This window comes from Cyclopterus lumpus, chromosome 3, assembly GCF_009769545.1.
Source record: "Cyclopterus lumpus isolate fCycLum1 chromosome 3, fCycLum1.pri, whole genome shotgun sequence".
In the NCBI taxonomy this organism is placed as follows: domain Eukaryota; kingdom Metazoa; phylum Chordata; class Actinopteri; order Perciformes; family Cyclopteridae; genus Cyclopterus; species Cyclopterus lumpus.
Genome location: NC_046968.1, coordinates 25,666,001 through 25,691,117, shown reverse-complemented (window position 1 = coordinate 25,691,117; position 25,117 = coordinate 25,666,001). Strand labels below are relative to the sequence as shown.

The 25,117-nt window shown below is 46.0% G+C and overlaps 1 protein-coding gene across 1 annotated transcript in view; it reads right to left on the bottom strand.

The window, feature by feature from the left end:
• The window catches only part of nav2a (neuron navigator 2a), an 82,904-nt gene that overhangs the window by 23,862 nt on the left and 33,925 nt on the right, over positions 1-25,117 (bottom strand). Inside the window, exons 10-14 of the mRNA XM_034561141.1 lie at positions 23,400-23,840; positions 17,725-17,847; positions 2,685-2,814; positions 1,232-1,535; positions 359-1,100 (exon numbers count right to left, since the gene is read on the bottom strand). Of these exons, the coding sequence (XP_034417032.1) occupies positions 359-1,100; positions 1,232-1,535; positions 2,685-2,814; positions 17,725-17,847; positions 23,400-23,840 (1,740 nt within the window). The remainder of the gene's footprint in view (positions 1-358; positions 1,101-1,231; positions 1,536-2,684; positions 2,815-17,724; positions 17,848-23,399; positions 23,841-25,117) is intronic.

The following is a 25,117-nucleotide window of genomic DNA, read 5'->3' as shown; positions in this document are numbered from 1 at the left end:
GCCCGGCTCAAAGCCTGCCTTTCACAATGGCCTGATTTAACCTCACTGTGTGTGTGTGTGTGTGTGTGTGCGTGTGCGTGTGTATGAAACAAGCCCACGCGTGATCATCACTCACCATTGTTTATCATTTAATGTGACTACATGATTACTAACTCTTTAAATGACATTCTCTCTCTCTCTCTCTCTCTCCCTCTTTGTGTTTGTGCTTTATGTGGGTACATTCAAGCCCATACAAGAAGGCCCCACTCAGAATGGCTCATGAGTTAGCCACCATTATGTCTGCAGGATCACTGACAATACAAATTATATTCTCTGTGTGTGTGTGTGTGTGTGTGTGTGTGTGTGTGTGTGCGCTCACCTGCGCAGTGTGGGTGAAGAAACCTGTTGTCTTCCAGTCAGGGGAACAGTCGCTGCTCCGCCACTCTGCATCCCGACTCCGCCCCTGAGGCTGTCGATCTCAGACACGCCCTTCTCCCGATCCGTCTGATTGGCCAGCGGGCCCCCCGAGCCGTTGGCCTTGGCCATGCCGATTGAGTTTTTCCCGTGGGTCGTGACGGAGAGCACGGCGGCCTCGATGCTGCTGGTGGAGGAGCGGTTTCCGTTGCGGGCGGCCGCTCCCGAGCGGCTGGGCCTCGGCAGGCTGCGGTACTGCAGCGTGGAGCGGGCGCTCATGGGGAGGAAACCGTCGTCGTGGTGACCCAGCATCGAGGAGCCGTCCTGCCCGCCGGACTTCAAACCTCCCGCGAGCGAGCGCGCCCCAGATTTGGGCATCTTGCCCAGGGTGGCTGAGCCACTGGTGATGGTGGCGCCGCTGGCAGTAACCATGGTCACCATCCCGTGGCCCTGCTTCTTAAAGCCGAATGTGCTGGTCGGGGTGCGCGAGGTGTGCGAGCTGTGCGAGGTGTGCGCGTGTGTCTGGGAGTGGGGGTCTGAAACGGCGTGCGCGAGGACGTTCGTCGTCGACGTGCGGCTGGTGGGGATCGTCTGTTTCTTCGCCTCGTCGCCGCTGCTGCGTCCCGCGTCGGAGGGCGAGCGGTGAAGGCTGTTAGCACGAGGAGAGAGATGACCCTTTTCTGACACCTTGACGTCGTCCGTCTTACCTGCAGGACACACGAGGTACGAGACATCAGCGGGCCGTGTGGCTGCTACTGCGTCATGATTTCACACTTACGAAACTGACAGCTTTTTAGGAGCTGGTATTTATATAATAGGAGGATAAGGAGAAAGTTACCTGAACTGTGGGTCTTGAGGCCACTGGAGCTACTGGTGCTTTTAGTCCGGGGGGACGTCACCCCCACCTGAGTGCTCATGCCTCTCCTCCATGAGCCCGTGTGGGACACGGAGGGGGTCTTCCTCCCCGAGCTGCCCTTGTCGGACTCGTCAGAGACGTCGGAGGGGTTCCGGCGGCTCCACTTGGAGCCCGACTCCATCTTGGCCCTGCCGTTTGACCCGCCGTCTGGCCTTTTCACCTCGTCTCCTGACCAGGCCTGGTGCACCACTGTGGAGGCCGAGTGCTTCTCTGCATCCGTCACAGGCTGGGAAGACACGCAGACACCCTTTTAGGTCAGATTACCGCCGAAGAAAGCGTCTTTTTTTTACGAGACGTTGCCAAGTGCCTCTAAAAAGCACTCCCGTTTTATGGCCGCAGCCATCATGCTGTGTGTAATGCCGCCTGCATCCACGCCACCGTCACCTGAGCATGTGGTCAGGAGGCTGTTTCAGAAGACGAGAAGATTTTTGCTTTCAAGTCTCATGTCAAGTAAAGTTTTGAGGGAGTCAAATCTCCTGTGTCTCAAATCCTAAGCCTCCTGCAATAACTCTTCTTTACAATAAAAAAAGTGTAGAAAATAGTTGTTGATCACCCAGGACATTACAATAATTTTTTATTTTCAAAACCTAAAAAAAAAAAAACACATTGAAGTTGAGTTCGTGGTGAACTTTTCTTTCTCTTTTGAGTTTTTATCGATTTAGAAAAAGTTAAAAATATTCGAGGAATGATGGCTGCCATTGCCAAGGCAACGCTCCAAAAATGCAGCATGCTGCTGCTCGCTCTAAGAATTCAAAACAGACTTAATCAACCTGCGCTGTGTCAGGCTGCTTGTCCTGAGAGAAAGGCTCTTTTGTTTTTCTCTTCAGGCACCTCTGCAGCCAAAATTGCCCCCCCCCACATGCAGCAGCAACAACAACAACGGGAACTCAGCTGACAATATTATTATTATTATTATCTGTCTCACCGATCACTTTCCTGAAGCGCAGTGGCTCTTAATCAGTGTTTAATGATTTGAAGCCAGAGTCAACATCAGCTTTAGCTTTTGCGAGTTCACAGCTGTAGTCTCACATTCTCCTCTGAATGCAGAGGAATGCTGGGAACGCACCGGGTTTAGGGAAATGAGGTCCGAGTGGAAGGATACTCTTGCATTGGTTTTTTTACACTTTATACATCTAGATTATACATTTTAGCCAATCACATATATATATATATATATATATATATATATATATATATATATATATATATATATATATATATATATATATATATGTAAGCCACATGGTTGAGGAGCTATTCCTGATTCCTTTTGCGTATGTTAATTTAGGCCCTTTTTTCCCTGAAGGGTACACAGGTTGTAACTGAACCCTGAACTGATATTCTTCTTAAATATGGGATGTAAGTGCGAGTCTACCTGTGCGTTGAGGCCCTTGCGTTTGGCAGCGGGCGTGTTGGCGTAGGACGAGATGGAGGAGCTGGTGTTGATGTCATCTGTGTCGATGTTGTCGCTGATGCCACTGCTCACAGAGCTGCTGTCATCCCAGCTGGATACATAGAGGGAGGGGGGGAGAGAGAGAGAGAGAGGGGTTCACTTTAGTTCTTTTTAAACAAAGAATGCAGAGGATGGGGGGGGGGGGGAGGGGGGGCCCCGGGGGGGTCCACTTAACAGGCAGCGGCTCTTTGGGAACACGTATCGCTCCTTTTTGAAGAGACAGACATTAAATTTACTCGGCAGACCGTCAGCAGAGACAGTGAGGTCTGATGCTTCTTAGACCACGAACACAACACTTCTTCATCAGTCGGCTGAACGATTCAGAGACAAAGAAGCTTTTTAGGGCTGCAGGGGATTTTATTAATTTAAATATATAATATATATTCACAAATATGCGATATCCTCGCTGTAGGTGTGTGCGTATGGTTGTGGTTATGCACATTATGCAGACCTACATGTAAAACAAATATTCTGTAGACTTTAGAAATGACAGCGATTAAGAAGTTATCCGTCTAGTTGTATTTATGATAAACGTATGTATGCTCTTTGTGTGAAAATTAATAAAAACTTAACTCAAATGGAAATAAACTGAAAAAAAAAGATGGATCCTATGGTGATTCTCTTCCTTATTCTCCATCTCAATTGATTTCAAGCCACACACACACCCGACTGAATGGGGTTGTCTATCATATAACAAAGGCTTGTTGGATGGGTGACATCACGGACAATGTGTGTGTGTGCGTGAGTTGTTCAAACAAACCCATCTGAACAGAGCAAACACAGCGGGAGTTAATGCAGGATATTTGTAAATATGTGTGTGTGTGTGCGCATGTGTGTGTGTTGGTGTGTGTGTGTGTGCGCATCCGCTGGGAGTCTGTGGGGGACAGGAAACACGGCCAGTTGGCAAACATCACCCTGAAAGGACCAGAGGGAGGCTGATGGTCATTGCCAGTGCAGGGTTGGCTGCACCAGAGGGCACACAGGCACACACACACACACACACACACACACACACACACACACACACACACACACACACACACACACACACACACCACACACACACACACACACACACACACACACACACACACACACACACACACACACACACACACACACACACACACACACACACACACACACACACAAAGAGAGCTGGTGTTGTCCGTTTTCCCGTCGTCAGGGGTCTGTTTATTCGAGATTAAAGAGTAGCTTCATTATTGATTCAACTATTGATTGTTTTCAGAGCGGACTTCTTCAAACTGTTGCAGATGAGCTACAAAAGCGTCCAACACACGAAGACTTTCAGCAATGTTTGCAACAGAGGAAAGAAATCGAGCCGCTGGAACCAAACAATATTTGACACACACAAAGATTTTTCCTAAATAAAATACACCATCAAATTAGCCAAGTTGCCTAAAAACGGGGAAACATCAGACCAAAGCTTTCGCTGCCAAACTCTTGAGACTCGACAGTTGTTGATACTTGATGATACAGAAACATTTCACTCTACACTTAATTAAAAAAAAAGAACAGTGAAGCTCAACATCCAGCCCTTCGCGTGACCTCTGATTCATCATCCGTCTGTCAACTTAGGATTTCCAGACGAGCGAGAACACAAGTCAGCGCAGTGTTGTTCAGCAGCCAACTGAACAATAACGTCCTGAACGTTTCCCACCGGCACATGAACACGACAACATAATTATAGCTTTAAGATGAATACAAAAACAAAGACCGGTGAGTGGCCGCGAACCCCGGATTCGGATCGCCGCTGAAACCCGATCAGCTGAGTTGATTTCGAGCCAAAATCGGTCGCTAACGACCTTGGCAGACGGGCGGACTTTCCTGCAGAGTTACCGGCAGATTAAATCAAACTGCGGCCGAGCGGAGACACTCAACTGTTGAAAGCATCCGTGGAGCAGACCAGCGGAGAGGCGCTGAGAGATGTAAGTGACCACAAGAGTCTCAGCTCGTCCGTACGGCCACAGGGGGGAAAGTCCCACGCGCGCACAAAATACACAGAAAATGACGATATACTGACAGCCATGAAGAAAACAGACGTTTACGAACCCACAGAGATCTCAGCACATCCCCGACTGAACCAAACGTCATCATTCGGCTTCTATAAGGACACCGTTTCCTTGTGCGCTCACAAACACAAACACACACACACGCGCATCTACCTGGTCAGGGTGCCTGGGTTGCCGTGGGAACCAGAGCGCTGCGGGAAAATGCCAAGCTGGACCGAGAGCTTCATGACTTCATGCCGCTGAGATAGTTCACACAGCCAAATGTCTCCCCCACTCCCCCTATCTCTCTCTCTCTCTCTGAGCTCTCTCAATGCCTCTCGCCCTGGCGCTGTTCCTGGATTTAGCTCCTTTTGTCAGTCGTTTCACTGATGGTTCATCCCCCGGGCACTGTTCTGTTCCTCTCTCTCTCTCTCTCTCTCTCTCTCTCTGGACTGACAGAGAAAAACGGTGTGGGGGGGCAGGGGGAAGGACCTGCCCTGCTGCTGGAAACATGAGCCTCCCCTGGGACTGTTAACCACTTCACTGCTGCAGCCGCGCTACTAATAGAGCACGAGACACACAACACACAAACCACACCCCGAGCCCTAAATAAGCCACTTCAGCCCAACAGGAATCAAAGCGAGGCTAATACAAAGTCAAAGCCACATGATGGACGATCCTGTCCCCGTTGCTTTCCCCGTGTGTTCCCAGCTATTGGTTTTGTGCGTCGCCTGTGCGTGTGCAAGACTGCAATTTCCCAGGACGATCCACCCTGACTATCTGACAAGCCAGTGCTAATTAGAGATCAGGCCGAGCGGCGTGGCCCAGCCCGCAGCCTCCCGCTGGCAAAGCAAACCCGCCAGTTAACCACCACGGAGCCCTTTACGGGCCAATCACAGGAGACGGAAACGTTAACTGCTGGCCTGCCCCCGGGAGGAAGTGGTGCCAAATGCAGGCCAACACGACCGGCGACTAACAGGTCATCAGGTAAGAGGGTCCTTACTCCTTTTTCTTAAAAGGGTCAGTTCACCCAATTGACAAAATTAAAAAAAAAACATCTTTTCTCACTTCGTTTTGAGATGTTTAGTTTTAAACATTTACACAATGGCGGTAAAAGGGATTTTACTTCTTTTTGGGTGAACTGCCCCTTTAAATCAGCTGGAGGGAGCAGTTAAAACTTTGTGAGCAAGCAAAAAAACTTAATTCTCTCCCTCGCTTGTGTAAAGCGGTCAGAGAGGACGCGAGAAGGAAAAGTGACCCAAGTCAAGAGACATTCCAGAAGAGGAACCTCGTTCTCTCGCCGGGTCCCTTTAGCGAGCTTTCTGCTTACCAAAGGGGTCAAGTTCAGAGGCCGAACCTCCAAAGAGGAGGACAGAGTGGGGGGAGGCATGGGGACCGATGTGGTTCGGCAAATAGGAGTGTCTCGAAGTGTCCTGAGAAAAGCCCGTGGTTTGTGTTTGTTTAACTTTTCTTGTGTGCGTCCCTTGGGACCGCGGTCGGTCTGCCCGGCGGTACTGTAAGCCCCCCTCCACCCCCTGAACAAAAAAAAAGCTGTCCGACGCTGGCACATGCACACAGGATCTGCGCCGCAGAAATGTACACACAGACATGCGGCCACAACAGAGCTGCGGAGCAGAAAGTAAGGGGATTTCCTGTGTTTGAGGGGCGACTACTGGTCCTCGCACCGCAGCTGGATCGTATAACCCCAAAGTCTCTTGTCTCTGGTCCACCACAGACAGACAGAGAGACCGGGGGAGGAAGAGGGGAGGGTTTTAACTGTCTCTCTCTCTCTCTCTCTCTGACTTAAAGCCCTCAGGGTTGAGGGGACACACAGGTGACAGGTGAAGGACCGTGTGCGTTGTGCAAGACACAACATCAGGGCCCCCCGGTCCTCGTACATGGCTAACCGGAGTTAGCCGGATCCTTTTCAGGGTTAGATTACTACATGAGTAGTTCCACGAAGCAAAAGTTTGGCAAAATCACATAGCAACACAATCCAAAGACCTGAACCTGCTCTAGCGCAGGCTAACTTAAGTTAGCTGGATAAGCTGGCCACTCCCTTCTTCAGAGATCCCATTGATGAAGGACTGTTATTAGTTGATTAACGTTTTATGGGGAGAGAGTTCTTCGAGATCGCCAAGATCCGTTATGACTTACTATACGAGCGCTATCATTCGGCCTACAAGGAATTATTTGTTTTACAAGACCTTCTCGAGCCGTGAAATCGCCCAAATGAGGCAAGATTTTGTCAATCGAAAGGCTTTCACAGCATTAATGTGCAGGTACTTATGACATCATTTCCCCCAAATTACATTGCTGCAAAACAAATATGTCTTTGACAATAGGGGTCATGGACCTAGCAGTAGGCCTAATCAAGTACGTTTATCTACTTATTCTTATTCATTTGATTATGCATGCCATTAAGCCGACTGCCAGCAGGCACATTTAAAGAAATATAAATCAGATTGATTCTGGTGATGAGGCACTTCAAATTAGCCGAAACATTTTCCCAACACTTATGCTGCGTTCGCAACAAAAGCGTTGCGAATTCTTTGCGCGAGTAGATTCCATGAAAGTCAATGAACAGACGAGAATGGATGCGAATGAAGCAGATTTTCATCCAGACGTAGTCGGTGAAATTCCCCGAGTTGTGCGCGCCTACGCGTGATGTTATGTATAAATATATATATATGATATTAATGTTATGAATCCAAACACGAGGGCGTTTGATGTTCTGACATTTGTGGGATTTCCACAACAAGTATAACGCATAAATAGTGGTTATTTCTTCCATTGTGGATGGCGGAAATGATAACTGTTCCCACGGCGATAAGCTACACCACCCTTTCCGACGCGAATGACGCAAATGAATAAACCACAAGCGTTGCGAATATTGGTGTGAACGCAGCATTACGAATTTAACTTGTCTGATATGTTGCCGTGCTTCTTGTCTGGCCCTTCGCAGCGATGGCGCTGTTAGATGTTGCCATGATTATGGTCTGCAATTCCACATATGCGTTCATGATCATCTCCTGCTCGTCAGCGGAGAAAAAAAGAGGCTCTTCCTTTGATTTCATTTGCCTTTTGTGCCGTTAGTAAATCATGGTTTCGGTGAGCGACGCTTCCCCCTTTTGAAGTCGGACGGCCACGCGCAAATATCCTGTGAACTGACGTCTGGTTCGAATTAACCAGATGGTTTGAGCGCGGATCAGCCTTTGAGGAACCGAGCGAGCCTGACTTCAATCATTGGGTTATTTAAGCTGGATAATAGGACATTTGATCGACTTCGTTGAACCACGTACGAGGAACGGGGCCCTGGACAGAGGGAGCTGGTGTTATCTTTATGAAATGAGCGTGACATAATTTGAAAAGGTTTTGACACAAGCGCCTACAACACCTGACATTTGGTACCAATATTACATGATACTTCTTTGATGCCTTACTTTGAGGGATATGAATATGTCTTTCTGCAAAACCCTGTTATTTATCTAACCATAAAGTAACCATACGTGTTCAACGCCTAAACCTAACCGTCTCTCAAGAGTTCTGCAACTTGCGGATTACCTTCTGGACAAGACCAAAACAATCGTCCCACTCCGATCGGGCACGCGCTGCGAATACGAACACAGCGCGTCTTGTGTTTGGCGCCGACTCCCAGCAAGGAAATACAACAACTCAAACATTCATTCGAGAAGTGATGAAAACAGAATGCAACGTCATACAGATTCATTAGGCTGCACGCAGCAACAAAATGACACACTCTCTGTGTCTTTAATGTTTTCAGTGTGTTTAATTAATACATGCAAGCTTTAATTATATCATTCTTATTAGGTGTTTAATATCCACAGCAGAACACAACAATAGGGAAATGTGGTAAATAAACACTCAAATCTATGGCGAAAAAACCCCCCCACTAAAAGCTGACAACGTTTAGGGTTCGAGGTTCAGCTCAAATTAATCTTTTGTATTAAAAAGACAAAAGTCAGGACGAAATGGCCTCAGCGTGAGTGGTGAAGGAGGCTGTGAAGGAGGCCGCGGCACATTCCAGGCCGGAGCCCCAGGACCACGGGGTACGAAAATGACACAGCTGTCCCTGCACTGACGAGGAATGACAGGACTGGACATCACACTCAGGAATGTGTCTCTCTCTCTCTCTCTCTCTCATGTCTGGTCCCATTGTCTCCTGCCTTTGGGGAAACATTCTCTATCTGCACTCAAAGAGAATTAGTCAAAGCACTTCGATCCCTCTGGCTGCCTGTCTCTCCCCCGTCTCTCTCTCTCTCTCTCTCTCTTTCTCTGTGTGTGTGTGCGTGTGTTTGACGTGTAAACACACATTTAAGCGACTGACCCCGGAACCGCAGTGAAAAACTCTTCGCACATGCGACACACGCATCAGTGGACGCAGGCACGCGACTCCGCCAAGGCTGCGTCGTGCAGCGCAAAACAAAAAATGTAAAAAGACTACCGGGACCAAGCGTGTGAAATGCCTCACGTGTGTGTGCGGACCCACTTAAACACACAAGCGCACACAAACCAGCGTATTGTCGCCGCAGCGCTAGAATGAAACACGAGGCTGTAACTTCTGCCTCTTCACCTGTGGTCCAACAAACGGGTTCATGGGAGGATCCCTTTGGGGGGGGAAATGATAACATTAACTCTCTCCGGAATCTGTGTGTGTGTGTTTTTTTTTAATGCGCATAAACCTTTTTTTTAAAAGCGTCTCCAGATAACAGACGGTCCATTTTGAGGAAGGAAAACATTTTCTGGAGTGAACGTCGAGCGACTTGTTTTCTTTTCCCCCTCGTTGCCCTTTTGCTGTTCATAAAGAAATGCTCTATAGTTGCTTCTCCATCTGAACAAAATGCTGAGAAATAACACCGCAATAATATGCAGGAATTAAAAAGTATTACAAAAAAATATAGGAAACTTGAAATATAGAAACAAAAAAACGTTTAATGGTTACTGACAGCGTGGACAGTTGTTTACCTTAATATTAATCCTTTCTACCCCAAACCCAAAAATAAACTCCCAAAGTTCAAAGACACCAAAATATGTCAGGCTGAATCATGGGAAATGTGTTTAAAATATTACATTCTGTCTAAACTTAATTTAGAAGAGCTGGAAAAAGCTGACGCGGAATATTTAAATGATGATGTCATATAGTATTATTTCTAGGATTTGGCCAACCTCAGATCTACTGAAGGTGACACAGAAATGGGCAAAACTGGGTTAAAGGGTTAACATCCCCAAAAGAAATTGAACGTCCCCCATGGGAATGATTTGGGCTCACAGGACACAAATCCAACCCATATGATGGCCTGCAGACACACGATCAAGGGTCCGTGATTAAAACCCCTCTCCCCCCGTCTCGCATGCAGACTTTCGTCCTCGAGCTGAAACGTGGATAATCAACTCCATCCGGTGACTTTAGAGCTGCGACCGGCACGAAAACACCCCGCGCGAAAAAGAAATATCAGCCAGGGGAGGAACGGAGGATTCAAACTTACTCCACGACCCGCTCACGGGCAGACGAGTTAAAAGTCCAACATGCTCCGCTCCCTCCATCTACCGTTTCATCCCGGAGGCCTGGGTTCCAGACTGGACCGGGGGCCTGAGCCCGGAACCGCCACGTTTCCCTTCGAGAAAAAAAACTCTTCAGCTGGCCGAGGCTCGTGAGACGTTCCTGCCATGAAGATGTTTGTCGCGTATCAAGCTTTCGTTTCTCATTTCAAATAAACTGGACAGAAACAGGCTCAACACAAACACGCTTAAACAAACAGTGAGAGAATACAGAGAGTACAAAGCTCAAGGGAGAGCTGTGGATGTCGCAAAGTTTGACTCGGGAAAAAAAAAAAGAATGATTGAAGAATATGAAAGGTTTTTATTTTTAGAAACATTACCAGTGTGATAATGATACATTATATTAATAATAATACATATTACACCCTATTCAGTATGTGTGTGTGTGTTTGTTTCCTGGGGCGAGGCAGATGTGCTTGTTAAAAAAAAAAAAAAACCAGAGGAAGGCATGCTGGTTTGCTGATACGGTATCCACGGCAACCGACACTTAATTTCTCTAAGGAGTGCATCTTGTTTTCTCTCTCCTCACAACAACCCATAGTTTTCATCGATTCCTTCTCCCCCGTAAACAAAGATGCTCAAACCCGATCATAGCCGACTCACACTGTAAACAAAAATGTAAATTCAATCAAAATCTGTTCCACGACAAATTAACCTGTTTCAAAAGATGTTCTAGAAGCGATTGTCTGAAGTTTAAAACAAGACATTTTATTACCGTTTCATCCGATACAGTTACTTAAGCAGCTTGCTGACTGTTTATTATAGTTATTGCAGTTATAGCCGTTTCTAATGGGCCATCAAGTGGACAATTAACTCAAAAGACTAAGTTACTGTAGCTTCTTCGAGACCAAAGTGACTAAGATGGAGGTTGTTTTTTTGTGTGTAGGTGGATGAGCGCTCTGCAGCAGCTGGGGTATGTGAGCATGTGTGGGAGCATCACATTAACTTGGGAACATAGTTGACCTCATATCTTGAATCAGACTGCTACAGATTGAGGGTCAGACTGCCCCAGCGCACCCCCGAACGCCTCGCTGGTCTGACTTCATTACACACACACACACACGCACACACCGGTGGGACACAGCAGAACTCTGCTTTCAGTATGAACATGTCTGGGAGGCATTTACAGTATTTAGTATTCTAGGAGAGGCTGTGCGAGAGTCTCCATATCTGAGGAATAATATTTGGTTGCATGAAGTGTGTTGTGAGTAGAAGTGCATGTGTGGTGTGTGTGTGTGTGTGCGCAGGTGCAGAAGATAAGGGGCGAAACACACAAAGGATAGGTGTGGCTGTTGTTGGTATCTTAGACCAAATGCTCTCCTCTCAGTAAATGTGAGGTTATATAATGTGAGGATATATATATATATATATATATATATATATATATATAAAAATCAATCCTGGTGGTAGATTGCATCACTTTGTGTCAACATTAAATCACCGACAGAGCATTTTTAGCCCCAGTAAGAAGCTCTTACTTTCAACTTTGCCCTGTGAACATGGCTTTCTGACACTCGTGTAATACAAAAAATAAAAATAAAAAAAAGGAATGTGACTGAGCGCGCTCTCGGTTTCCCGGTGATATCATGGTCTGCAACGGTAGCCACGTTTCTGGCTGTAACACAAGTTCAACATGGCCAGTGAGCAAAATAGATGGACGTCTACCACCCTTACGAGTGAAACATGAGGCACGGCCCTGCCACAAATCATTGTGTGGATTTAGGTCAGATTTTTATTTTTTACAAAGACCACAAACGAAATAAACGTTAGAAAACTACCCCAGAATGCATCAATTACTTATTTGTTGCAACCATGATGGGAAAATGATCTCATAATCAAATAATAAAATAATAATGCAAACTGCACTATCTGACAACCACAGATGGTTTAGGTGTGATCTTCATTTCTTCTGGTGCCACTCGTCTCGGTAACCCAACACCGACTCACCCTGCTGCCCTCTGCCGTCATTAACCAACACACAGTCTGGGGACCCCCGCACACTGTCTGCGGGGGTCAGTGTTGGAGAGGAGTCCTGAAACAGCAGCTGTGTGCCAGCACTGACAGGTTGATGTTGTCTCCAAGCAGGGCAGGGCTGGGTACAACAACTGCGGGGAGGTTCGGAGGGGTAAAATTGCAAATGGAGCCGTGTTTCCCTGCGTGTTCTGCGATTATCATACGAATAGACTCCCGGGAGATCGCTGGCTGGTGAAACGACAGGAACGGAGTGTCATATATATACATTGTCATATTCATGTAATGTGTTTATGTAACGCTGTTCATTCTGTACACATGACATCTATTGCATCTGTCCATCCGGGGAGAGGGATCCTCCTCTGTTGCTCTCCTGAAGGTTTCTTCCCTTTTTTCCCTGTCAAAGGTTATTTTTGGGGAGTTGTTCCTGATTTCGATGTGAGGTTCTGGGACAGGGATGTTGTATGTGTCTCTGAGGCAAATTTGTAATTTGTGATATTGGGCTATACAAAATAAACTGAATTTAATTGAAATTGAGTGATTATTATTCACCGGGGGCAAACCCGCAACATTCAACCCCGCTTTTAAAAGCAGGGGAGCAGGTAGAGGTGGGGTTACGGAGAGAGACAGACAGGTGGCGCGCCAGGTGTTGTTGATAGCTGCAGAGAAGAACCTCTCTCGTACTCTACCCGAGGCCAACAGGGAACCTGCTCAAGTCCAGGCAGGAGAGGGAACGTCTTGGGGCTTGGCGCATGTGTGCAGGTGGGCTTCTGATATGCGTGTGTATGAAAAGTACGACATGTCGTAAACAACTGCGAGCTCTGTTGCAGGTGCGATTAAAACCCACGCGAGAGAAACTGGAAACCAACAAAGATATTTTAATCGCAGTTCTAACGACGGAAAACAACGTGTATTTATACACGTTGTTTTCCGTTGTATTACAGAATAAAAGGTTGAGCCTATATGCAAGACATTGTAACACGTACATTGTATCAAGTTCCTCCACTAATCAAACCAAGGTAAACAATACAACCTTCATATTTTGATAAAAATGTAACAAAATGTTAACGTTAACGAGCTTGCTAACGTTAGCTAGCAGCAACTCCATAAGGTTAGGACAACGTATTCGCTGCTTAACGTTACATTATAGTACCTACAACAATATTACGGTTGTGTTGTTGTTGGTGGAGTTTGTGCGGCTTTTGTTCAAAATAATGGCCGTATGCTCGGGTATGCCGATGATCGTCTCCGTCAGACACCGTTTCAAACGCCACTTCCTCCTCCGAGCTCGGGACCTGCTCAGGTCTCTGCAGCTCGACCGTTTACTCCCAAAAAAAATGTTGGATTCAAATGATCTGCCTTCGAGAAATTTTGGAAGGAAGGTCGATGAGTAAAGGGAGAAAGAATTTGAAGTTTCAGATGCCAAAAGAAGTCACGATTGGATCATCGAAGGGATTGTACAATTCTGGAAAGTTGTCACGGTGGAATTACACAATTCACATTGCAAAGCAAACTTCCTGGAATGTGTGTTTACGCGTATTTGATTGGCCGATGCAGCAGGTTGCCGAATGACATAGGCATTGCGGGAAAAAGCTCAACCAGATTACTTTTAATTATTTATGCCTGGAGGACCATTGAAATAAATGAGGCGGATGGGTTTTTATATGCAGTGCTAATAGACTTAAAATACTTATGTCTCAAGGCTTTGTACCACAAAGGCAAGGAAGGCAAGTTTAATCAAGTTTGTATTTACAGAACCATTGAGAGACAGTGGCAACTCACATAACTTTATAACAGGCATTCAATCTTTAATTAAAAGATAATGAGAAGGACAATGAAAGGCCTCTAACTACCCGCTGATGGAAGGTGTATCTGTTGAACGCGAGTGTGATGCGGTTACAGATGATTTGGACTCTTGATAATGATGCCAATCTACCTTCACCCGACATGACCCACTAATGTCAGCGTGCTTGTACACGTCATTAGGCCTTCGTATGATTTGGTCTATGCGAAAGTCTATTAAGGCGATCGTAGGTTAAAACAAAAATAAACAACGAAGCCGGGGGAAGACGGTGATATTCCCAGAAAAAAACTAGATTAAAGTGGCACATTTACTCTCTGATATTCTCTGAGCTTTGAGAGGTAAATGTACAACAAAAAAACTTGAAAACACATTTTTGTTGTACCTAAAGTAGCGTCAGGATGGGCTCTGAGAGAGGCGAATATTCAAGTTATTTTTCTTGTATAATTGATTGTTTTATCTCACCGATTTCAAAAAAAAATGGACCACTTTAAACTTCTTCTTCTCTTCTTTGTGTCATGTTCTTTGTGTCATGTCTTATTTGGAAAAGAGAAAAAAACGATATCTTCAACCCCTCAGCAAGAAGGGGGCGGTGGGTGGGGGGGGTGCTCTCTAAAACTCACCGCTACAGCGGTTTCACAACAGAGACATCTCCTTTGTCTGCTTGTAACAAAGAGAATTCAAAATCAGCAGACAGACGGTTATAGATTACTTCCTCTCCCTCTTGCCCCCAGAGATAAATGAGAGGGATAAGCACACACACACACACACACACACACACACACACACACACACACACACACACACACACACACACACACACCACACACACACACACACACCACACACACACACACACACACACACACACACACACACACACACACACACAACACACACACACACACACACACACACACACACACACACACACACACACACACACGTCACGTGAGCCGCTGCCTCTTTGCTCAGCCTGCAGGTCCTGTTGTTCCGTGACTCGTTGCGATCCTCCCCTCGGCTTTACGTACATTTGACAGTTGGTCAAACGAGTTCTTGCACTTCCAAACCGAAGCGCGCCTAATCAGATTCAGCTGTCACATCAGTCACCGACTCAGCTGATGAGATGATAAGCACGCTAAGTGTTCTTGTATCAGATTAAGCCACTCAACTCTGTGTTATTTTCCTTCTTCTTTTTTTTTTTTCATTGCCATCCGTCACGCTCCTCGTTACAGCAGGTTCGGTCTGATCTGGAGGGTTTCAGCGTGGAGGCTTCAACAGTTTTAGGAAGCTCCCGACTGTGAACCTTGACCCTTTTGAAGCTCGCGACCTCCCGGTCCAGGGGAGGGGGTGGTGGGTCGAGAGGTTTTTTGCCCCTATGCCACAGTGACATCCAACCCCTTTCCCCCACCAGCTCCAAACATCCCAGACCAAAGGACATTTAAAAAAGGCATTTAGACTTTGAGCATGTTTACAGACGGGTCACACACACCCAGTGAGCAAACACAGACCACACACACACACACACACACACTGTGGAGAACTTCCACCATGACACTCAAAAGCACGACATGTTGAAAAGACGTGTAGAGAACGCTGCTCACCCTCCTCCACCTGCACAAACTACACCTATTACCCCTCCTCCCCCCACATCTCACGTATTAAATTAGTCTCATCTTTTACATCAGCCAGCCTTGTCTTTACCCTCGAGCTGCGCCGCCTTCCGCTTGTTATGCTAATGAGTATTATCTGCTGCTTCTGCTCTCCTAATTAATCCCAAACCAAAGCAGTAAGCACATTCGTCAGACATTCCTTCTAGGGGAGGGGGGGGGGACTTGGTTTTTAAAACTCTTACATTTCCCTCGTCTCTAATCTTATGAAGGAAATAACGAAGCCGACTGAAGATCATCATGACAAGCCTGAAATGGGAAGTTTCTTGGTCCATTAACTTCACAGACAAAACTTGAAAGCACAAAATCAAACAAAAACAAACAAAAAAAAGAAATCCCCCAACTTTTATCATTTAATTGCTTTGCAGTTTTTCTCAACTCGCTGCCAGTCTCTAATCAAAACAAAGCAAGAGGAAAATGAAAGGTGAGAGGGTAGACAGAGGCCGACCCAGAGGGACAACAATTACACTGCTAATAACTTTTCCTGGAAGGAAATCCAGCGACAGCAGGGACTCCGATAGCTTCTTGAGGTCCGGAATGTGCACGCCGTTTTCTTACTTTCTTTCCGTAAAGGATCGTCCAGTGCACGCGATGCTAAAGGGGATGAGGAAAATAAGCATTGAAGCATCTTTCCTTCGAATTTGGAGAATTCAACCAGCTTGTGTAAACCCCACCTACGGGCTGGAGGAGTCTAATGGGAGTGGACCAAGAGGACAAAAGGTCAAAAGTCTGGAGGACAGGAAATTAGCCACACCTGAGGATTAAGGGAAAAGGCTGCTTGAAGCACTTAAGACTATGACAAGGATGTGTAGTCACTTCAAGACTGACGAAAGATTACAAAGCTTCTGTTTCTAAATGTCAAATATAGCCAGCAAAAAAAGCCCAAAGAGCTGCTATATTTGGTTGATTTAATGACAGCTGGATATCAATCGAGAAGACCAGCCACATTCCTTTGTCTCACCCAGTCCAGTCCATCTTCTTATCAAGCTCATCCCCCTCCCCCTTACTCTCATGCACCATGGTGGGGCTCTGATTGGCCTTCATGCATTTCCGTCTTTCAATTAGCCAGGAACCAAATCTCTCTCTCCGTCTCTGTGACAGGACAAAGACTGCAGCATCGCATCCAATCACTCACGCTGACACGGGGAAAGTCCCAAAGACACTCCAACACTCAATCTTACTGCACAATATACGCCGTCAACACCTAAAAAACATGCGTCTCGCTGCGATTCTCCAGCATTTGGAATCGGTTGGTGTGGCGCACTCTGCACAAAGCGCAGTTACACCGCGTACTTTGTAAAGGTGTAATGTGCAAAATCACTCTGTGAACTAAAGAGATGCATGTTGTGTTGTTAAGTTGTTACGCTGCAGACAGGATATGATCGTATTTCAGCTGTTTCTTAAGTTTTCCATTTGATTTTCAGTCAACCAGAACAGAAACGGTGCCTTTCTTACCAATGCTTTACATTTTGATTGCAATAACTTCCTGTGTTTCTCTAATACAGTAGATACACTGTACATGGTACAGTATGCTTTGATCACATTAACTTACGGTATTCTTTTGATGCAGTAGAGATACTGTAAAATGCACAGTAGCTTACTGGTGAAACTGCTGTAATTTTACAGTAAATAGAGAGTCCCGGACAATACATTTAACTATTCTTTACACATATTTCAAACAAGACCAGTGACACCAAAAGAGGACGTAACAGAATTTTAAACTTCTAGGAAACAAGGATATTTTCCTAAAGAAGCAGGAAACAGGCGAGTGAGCATTACAGTCTACAAACTAATTAGCTGCAGCATGTACATCAAGTTCGACATGTGTGTTAATAGGAGCATTATGGGAAATGTAGGCAATAAGTAGAAGCGGTTGAATACATTGAAAGATTGCCACGGTTGCCCTCGTTTGCGTGTTTCAGACTCACCTGTCAGCGTCTCCCTGTCCGGACGACGTGTTGCGATGGAGTGTCTCTCGTACGGCGGCCATGCTGTCGGGCAGGCGGTTCAGGCGCCGCGTGTACAGACCCAAACCTCCGTCAGTCATGTAGCTGCAGAACACAACAAAGTAACGTCAAGACATTCAGTCGCCACGAAGCGGTTCTCAGGGCACACAATTTTTAAAAAAAGGGTCTCAGAGAGGATGAATTCAAGTCGTGAAGACAAACTCTTCTTTTATTTCTCATCAGAGCTGCCTTTGTCGCGTGAAGATCGGGAGGAGCACCGCGTCTATATATCCGGCCCGAGGCAAAGCTCCGACCGATCCCAGTTGGCAAACAGACACAATTCTCTCGTGTGGCCAACGGGCAAAAACAACAGTGGTCTGTAAAAGAAGTGGCAGCTCCGTGGGCAGCGGATGAGCCCGCTCTTTATTCCCACAAGAAGGATATTGCCTTCATCGCCTTCTATTGTCAAACTCCAGGCCTGGGAAATTATGATTGACTTAGTGGCTGAATAATTAAAAAAAAGAAGCTAAAGAATACACTGTATATGTGTAAGGGCAGGCTAAGTATTCTCATAACGGAAAATAAACTTTTGAATGGGCTCGATTTATTGGCAGTTGGGAGGCTGACCGTTAGCGATGCTCGAGCCCTGAACACTTACACAAACATTCCCATTCAAACTAAAACAACACCCACTAATCCCCCTCTTTCCCCCCCCCCCAAATATTTACCCGGTGGAGAAGGTCCCCTAATGGAACTAAATATTGACTCATTTTTACCCAGGTGTAACTTAACGAAATGTTTGCTGATTTTAAAGTCGAGGCCGGAGCGTTTTTTCGAACGCTGAATGCCTTTTTCTGTGTGGGGGCCGCGATGGCTTCGGCTTCTGCAGTCGAGCGAGTAGAAAAACAACAAGACCCTCTTGCCAGGGTTCGACCGCTAAAACACTTTGTGTGTTATCTCTCTGTGGATCTCAGAACACACACACACACAAACAGACAGACATGTATGCCTACATGTATATATATATATATATATATATACAGTGTACACAGAGTGCAGTGTTTAATACAGACAGAGCTCCTTTGTGGAACCTGCAGTCGAACCGAATCAGCATCTGAGCTGCGAGACAGAAACTTAACGGCAACCAGAAGTCACTCAGCGGAGAGCGAACCTAAACAGACTGCAGCTTTTCTTTTTTTGAAGGGAATCAATTTCATTGAAAACTACATACTGTAGTTAAAATCGCAATAATTGTGTTTTCTTTTGGCCACTTTTGATGCACAAAACAGGCTGAAAAGCTGCTACATGCATGTGTTTAATTTTCATCTCCAGCCAGTCATCCACTTGGGTCTGTCTGGGGTTATGAGTTGTTTTTTTTCTTCTTCTTTTACTCAACACAGCTGCTGCTGGAAATGAGGTTAATGAGAGTTGAGTTCGCTGGTAAAAAACAAAACAATGCGCTAAAAAGAAGTCTCTTTCAGCGAAGGGGTGAGAATTCACCGTGGCGATCTGGAACAGATATGAAGCAGACTGGGTCGGATTGTGTTGTACCCGACAGCATGCGAACGCTGTTTTGAGCAGCAAACTCCAGAGCACCAGATGTTGCACTTTTCTCACCAGAAGACGAATGCAGTACAAAGGCTGCGGCTACTCTCCCAGGTCATCTGGTAGCGGTCTGCTAACCATTACCCAGAGTCCAAACTAAACACGGAGAGTCAGCATTTAGTTACCGTGAACCAAGGAGCTGGAACAAACATCGTGAAGAGAGAGAGAGAGAGAGAGGAGGGGCCCGGATTTAGGCTTTAAATCCAGATTAAACTCTTTTATGTACTCGGAATGCCTTTATGGACCTTAAGGAGAGACACCGCAGACAAATGCATCGTTTTTTTCATGCACTGGTCAATTTTGGTGTATTTCTGCTTCCAGACTAGCGGAGAAAACGTCAACAATACACATTTAGGGTTGTTTTACTACTTTGTTTGCGTTTGTAGATTTCTCTTAAATCCACCAAAGGTTTCGCCTTAGATAATGCCTCATTTGCATTTTATAAACAAAGCAAGTTTCGTGGTGATATCCATTAGTACATTTTTTTGTACCTTATTAACCTGTATTGTCTTCAGAAGTTATGGCATTTTAGTATACGTATCTCCAAAGACCTTTTTTAATTAAAAAAATATTGTTTGTGTCTTATGCTGTGGCTATTTTTATTTGTTCAAAAGCTGTTACGTCCATTATTTTTGAATTTCTGGGTAAACAAAGGCATGATGGGAAAAGATGGCAACCACTAAAGTTACATTTAATTATAAATGGACCACCAGTCACTAATAAAAGACTTGTTTGCGAAGCATATTTTTCACAATGAGAGAGACGACAGACGGTGAAGACAGGTGAAGAATGGAGTGGATCCTGCTGTGACACAGGATCCCCCCCCCCCCCCCGAAACAAAGTCACCTTGAAGATGCACACAAACCATGTTAATCCGTCACGCTAATGAGTAACTGAGCCTCCCCGTCCTCTTGTTTTCAGACACCGGTTAACCTGTAACCTTCTGCAATCGGGATGAACGTGTCCAAACAAGACAGTTTATGGGCTGAAACCGAGCAGCCAGGTGGAGTTTACACAGCCAACGGTGACGAGAGTAAAAAAAGAAGCTGCAGAAATATTTGCAGAATGCACACGCACTGCGTGACCAACGGAAGGGAAATACACAAAATGTCACGCTCTGTAAAAAAACAAAACAACAATCACGTCGAGAGCGTCCGTTTTTGAAGATTTTTTCTTTTTTTTAATCTAGATAGTCTAAAACACACTCTGACGTACCTTTCTGCCTCAAACATGGTGAAACTGTTAGTCCGAAGCACAACTAAACAAGTCCAGGTGAGTGTTGATCGCCGTTGATGAAAAAAGGAAAAATCTCCAAAAAGCAAAAAGGTGTCCGTTTTCAACCGTCTGGCTACTGTCTGACTCTCAGGTCTGAACGTGCGCACCAGTTCTGCTGCTATGTGAATAATATCAGCAGGTGAGAGCGCGTTGGATGACGGCAAAATCAGAAGTGAGTGAGCTGTGAACTCTCCATTATGTGTCCGTGAGTTGCCCGAGCGTGTGTGTGTGTGTGTGTGTGTGTGTGTGTGTGTGTGTGTTGGTATGCAGCCTCTCTCCTCAGCTCCGCATGCTTTCCCCTCCCGGCTGGAGGTTGGGTCTGGCTGCGTAGAGCGGAGGAGGGATACGAGGGAAGGGGGAGGGCGGAGGGATAGATCGGGAGGCTGGGGGTGGGGGTGGGGGGGGGGGGGGAAGAGATCCTGGTCTCCAAGGGCCAGAGAAGCCGAGAGGAAAGGGGGTTGGAGATTGGAGGAAAAAAAACCCCGATGCAGACACTGAACATGTCATCAGTCATGTTGTCTCTGCCGTAGGACTCGAGAGATGACTAAATCAATTAGGTACCGAGACAGACAGCAGCGTATCTGATCTCAGTCTTCTGTTAGACTGCTTATAAATAACCGTTTTCATCAATTATGCAGCTCTAAGTTGTCATTTTTTCCATGACACAATAGTGAGAAATTAGCACCATTTTCCAGAGCTGAAGGTCTTGGCTTGACAAAAGTCTGACCAATAGTCCAAAACCCAAAGATAGTAAATCTATACACTTAATATAGTATAGATATAGAGTACACCGGTGAAGAAAAGAACAAAAGTTGACTTAATAAAAGACACAATTCAGTTTTCTGTCAATCAACTACTGGATGAATTAACCCTGTGCTTACAGCATTGATAGGTGTCAATGGGGACTATTTCTAAGTATTTAGACGTAAACTGATCAAAGGAGGGGACACCGACGTCTGGAAAGAGATGATGCCCTTTCATTTTCTCAATGCAATTGCTTTACCACAAATTAAATTCCACTCACCTCCATTGTTTCGAGGCAAAGAACACACGGCACTAGACAAGAGAGCGCGCGATGACAGATACAACCAGAGCTATCGGCATGGCTACGGATACGACTAGAGGTGAGGACATTGTGACCCCTTTAAGTGGAGGAGAGGAGTCGAAATGTGAGAGTCTACTGTTGCAATGCCCCTCCTCTTTTGGTTAACATCTCAGCCCCGTTTGGAAGAACCAGTTCGTGGATGCTAACAGGACTGTGACGGAGCAAACCGCTAAATGTCCCGAGGATGTGGAGAAGGGTTGGGGGGACTTCATCAGTCTGTGTCTGTTTAAGATGGTTAACCCATTAGGACAGCCTGTTTTTTTAAATCTTGTTATTTAATGAACAAATCTAATTTATCAGGAGCGTCATCTGTAATTGCAGCCTTTGAACAACATCAGAAGTGTCAGAAAAAAAATCCTCAGAAGGAAATTGTTCCTAATTTGCCCGCCTCGCAGGTCCGATCCCCGGCCTGGATATCAAGTTTCAGAGCGAGCAAATGGCTCCCGCTAACCGGCTCACATCACTCACCTGTCCAGGTGGGGGGCTGCGGCTCGGGCCTTTGTCTGCTCAGCCACAGATTCAGACATATCAAGTACTTCAAGAGCACTTAGCTCCCTCGACTTCTACAGCTGCCTCCGGGCTCGGCAAATCAGCGCAAACCCGCGGAGGACAGAGGAGGTAATTCCATCTTGTGGGGTTTTTTTAATTTGTTTTTTTTAAATCACCTTGCTTTCAGACTGTGAGCCACATTTGCATTAATTTGAACACAAACAAATCCATGCAGCAGCTCTATCACCAGACCCCTCTCCCGTCAAATACCTTTTTACGACTTTATCTGATAATAATAAGGATGTCGGCTGAGGTTTAAATTGCACAGTGTGACAGCCAAAGTATGCAGAGGGGGGCCTGTTGCAACACGGACAGTGGCTCTGAGAGAGCGAATAAACAGGTTATCGGCATTATTAGCATTACTGCATCTGCAGACAGAGAGAAGGGATACTGAGCTGGAGGGAACCGGATCACAAGCAGAAATAGTGAGAAATAGGAACACTGCCGCCCTCTTCTGGCAAGCTTGTATTTCAGACAACTCACATGGTCAACCATGACAACGCTACAACCAACCCAGAAACATGATGCGCTCATAATAGTGGAAAAAAAGTTGCTATTTACCACGTTTCAATACTGCATTGCCAAATAATTAGTCAACTGTTGTGCTAGCAGTGGTGGAGGGTAAATTAGTTGTTGGCTCACCTTCTAAGGGACGTCAAAATAAATCGATTATCTACCAATGTGTAGATAAAAAAATAAAAAAATGTATATGTTTATCATACAATACTGTATGTCACCCTCCAGATTTGAATGAGATACTATGTTAACAAGTTAACTCAGATGCAGCGGATCAAATTACAGAAGAATATCATTTGAAGTTATAATCTTCAGCCAGTGTGCCGCGTCTCTCTCACAAAGATTGCCTTTGTTGCATGGTAGGATGCAACTAATAATATTTCTGTAATACAATTTATTTCATTAAATCGATTCCGGAATAAAAAAAACAGTGGAATGCGCCTGTCACAAGTTCCCAGAATAACTGTCTTATTTATAATAATGAAACGCAGATAAAAGCAGCACATCCTTTACATTGGAGAAGCTGGAACAAAGCTGCTGTCAAGTCATTTTCCTTTCAAATAAACTTTGATTACTAAAAAGGTCTCAATCAGAGTTGTCCGCTTACCCGCTGGCGACGTCGTCGGGGCGCGTGGCGTTCTTGTTCAGCACGTCTCCATCGCTCATGTACCCGGTGACGTCCACGGCGATGCCGTCCAGGTCGATGTCCTCCCCGGCTCGGTCTCCGAGGTCCACGCTGCAGATGGCTCCTCCCCTGCCGGCCAGCTGCCGCCGGAGATGCCCGGGGTACAGGTAGCGCCCCGTCTGGCCGCCGGCCACCCGGCCGCCGCCACCATAGCTGTTTCCCATAGAGGGGGCGTCGCCCGCCTGCAGACGAGGGCTGGAGTGGCCCAGTCGCCATGACGACAGGGAGGGGCGGGCAGAAGTGAGGCTGAGGATGCTGCTTCGACCCCCTGCGCTGCTGCTGCTGCTGCTGCCGTTGCTGCCGCCGCCTCCCCCACCGCTGACATCTGTGGTGACGCTGCCATCGAAGGTGGTCTCCAAGGTGCTGAGCAGAAGGAGACGGAGAGAAGAGAGAATAAAGGGGAAATAGGTTTGGATCACCACCACGACCAGATCGATTGCTTCTTGGCTCACGGCCGATCCGTCCACCAAGATTTGAGATATCGTGCAGGTTCACAAAACTACCAAACATCCCAGCAGCAAACTGCGTGAATCTCCTCGGTGGACAGACCGAGGGAAAGTAGAGATAAAAGGCTCTTTGTCACGGTTTTAAAACAGGACAACAGGACACATGAAGCTTACTACAAAGCCCAAACTAAATCGAGACAGCTGGGTCAGCGGCGAGACACGCGAGGCCGGAGCAGAGGTCAAACTTCTGTGGGAGGGAACGTGATTAGAGCTAAACCTGAATCAAAGACGGCATGAAAGACATGCCCTGCGATCAAAGCAAGAGATCCCTTCAAAAGAGACGGCAACAAGGAGAAAAAGAGGTAATACCTGTAAACCTAGACAGACACAGTCTGCTGACCATGAGGCAGTTCAAATCCCCAACAGTTATCCCGATTTGGCCCGTTTACCACTCAGCCGTAGCAGCTCTTGCAAGGCGCTACACTTTGATGATTCCCCAAACAGTAGAGTTGTTGTTTCCCACTGCAACACTTTAAAAAAATTAAAAAAAATCCTCTATGTGCAGTGTTGGATTGACAAGGTGTGCAGGAAATTACCTTAATCTTTCTCTTTTTTTGGGGGGCTTTTTATAGTAGATTTGCTTTACGAAACATGCAATACGCAGGGAGCGATATATGGCTCGTGCTGATGATTATTCTGCGCTGAATAAACAGCATAATTACATTGTATTTGTTCTGTTGCCTACTGCAAATGGATTAGGAAATGGAGAGTATTAGGGCCGGGCAATTATCTACATTTTAAGAAGAAAGTTGTTGAAACGTAGAGGAAAAGGCTGGACTTTCAGTATTATTGCCAGGCACAAGGAAAACAATATTCAGTCTTTTGAGTGTTTTGCATTTTTGATAAATGTTGAGAATAAAGCTGTTGAAATACCTTTACGAGAATAAAGACGAAATGTCAAGAATCACTTCAACATTTCAACTTCATTCTCCACAACTCTTCCTCCTCTCGTGTTTCTCGCCTTATTCCTGCCGTACCTGCCTATATTCTTCTAGAGCACATGCTACTCTTTGACAAGTTTATCTACAAGTTTACAACAACAAAATGATTCTCATTACTATACGCACCAAGTTGGTCTCAGCTGCGCTGCACTACTTAATCACCGACGACTGCCACTTTAAATCCGCCAGCAGA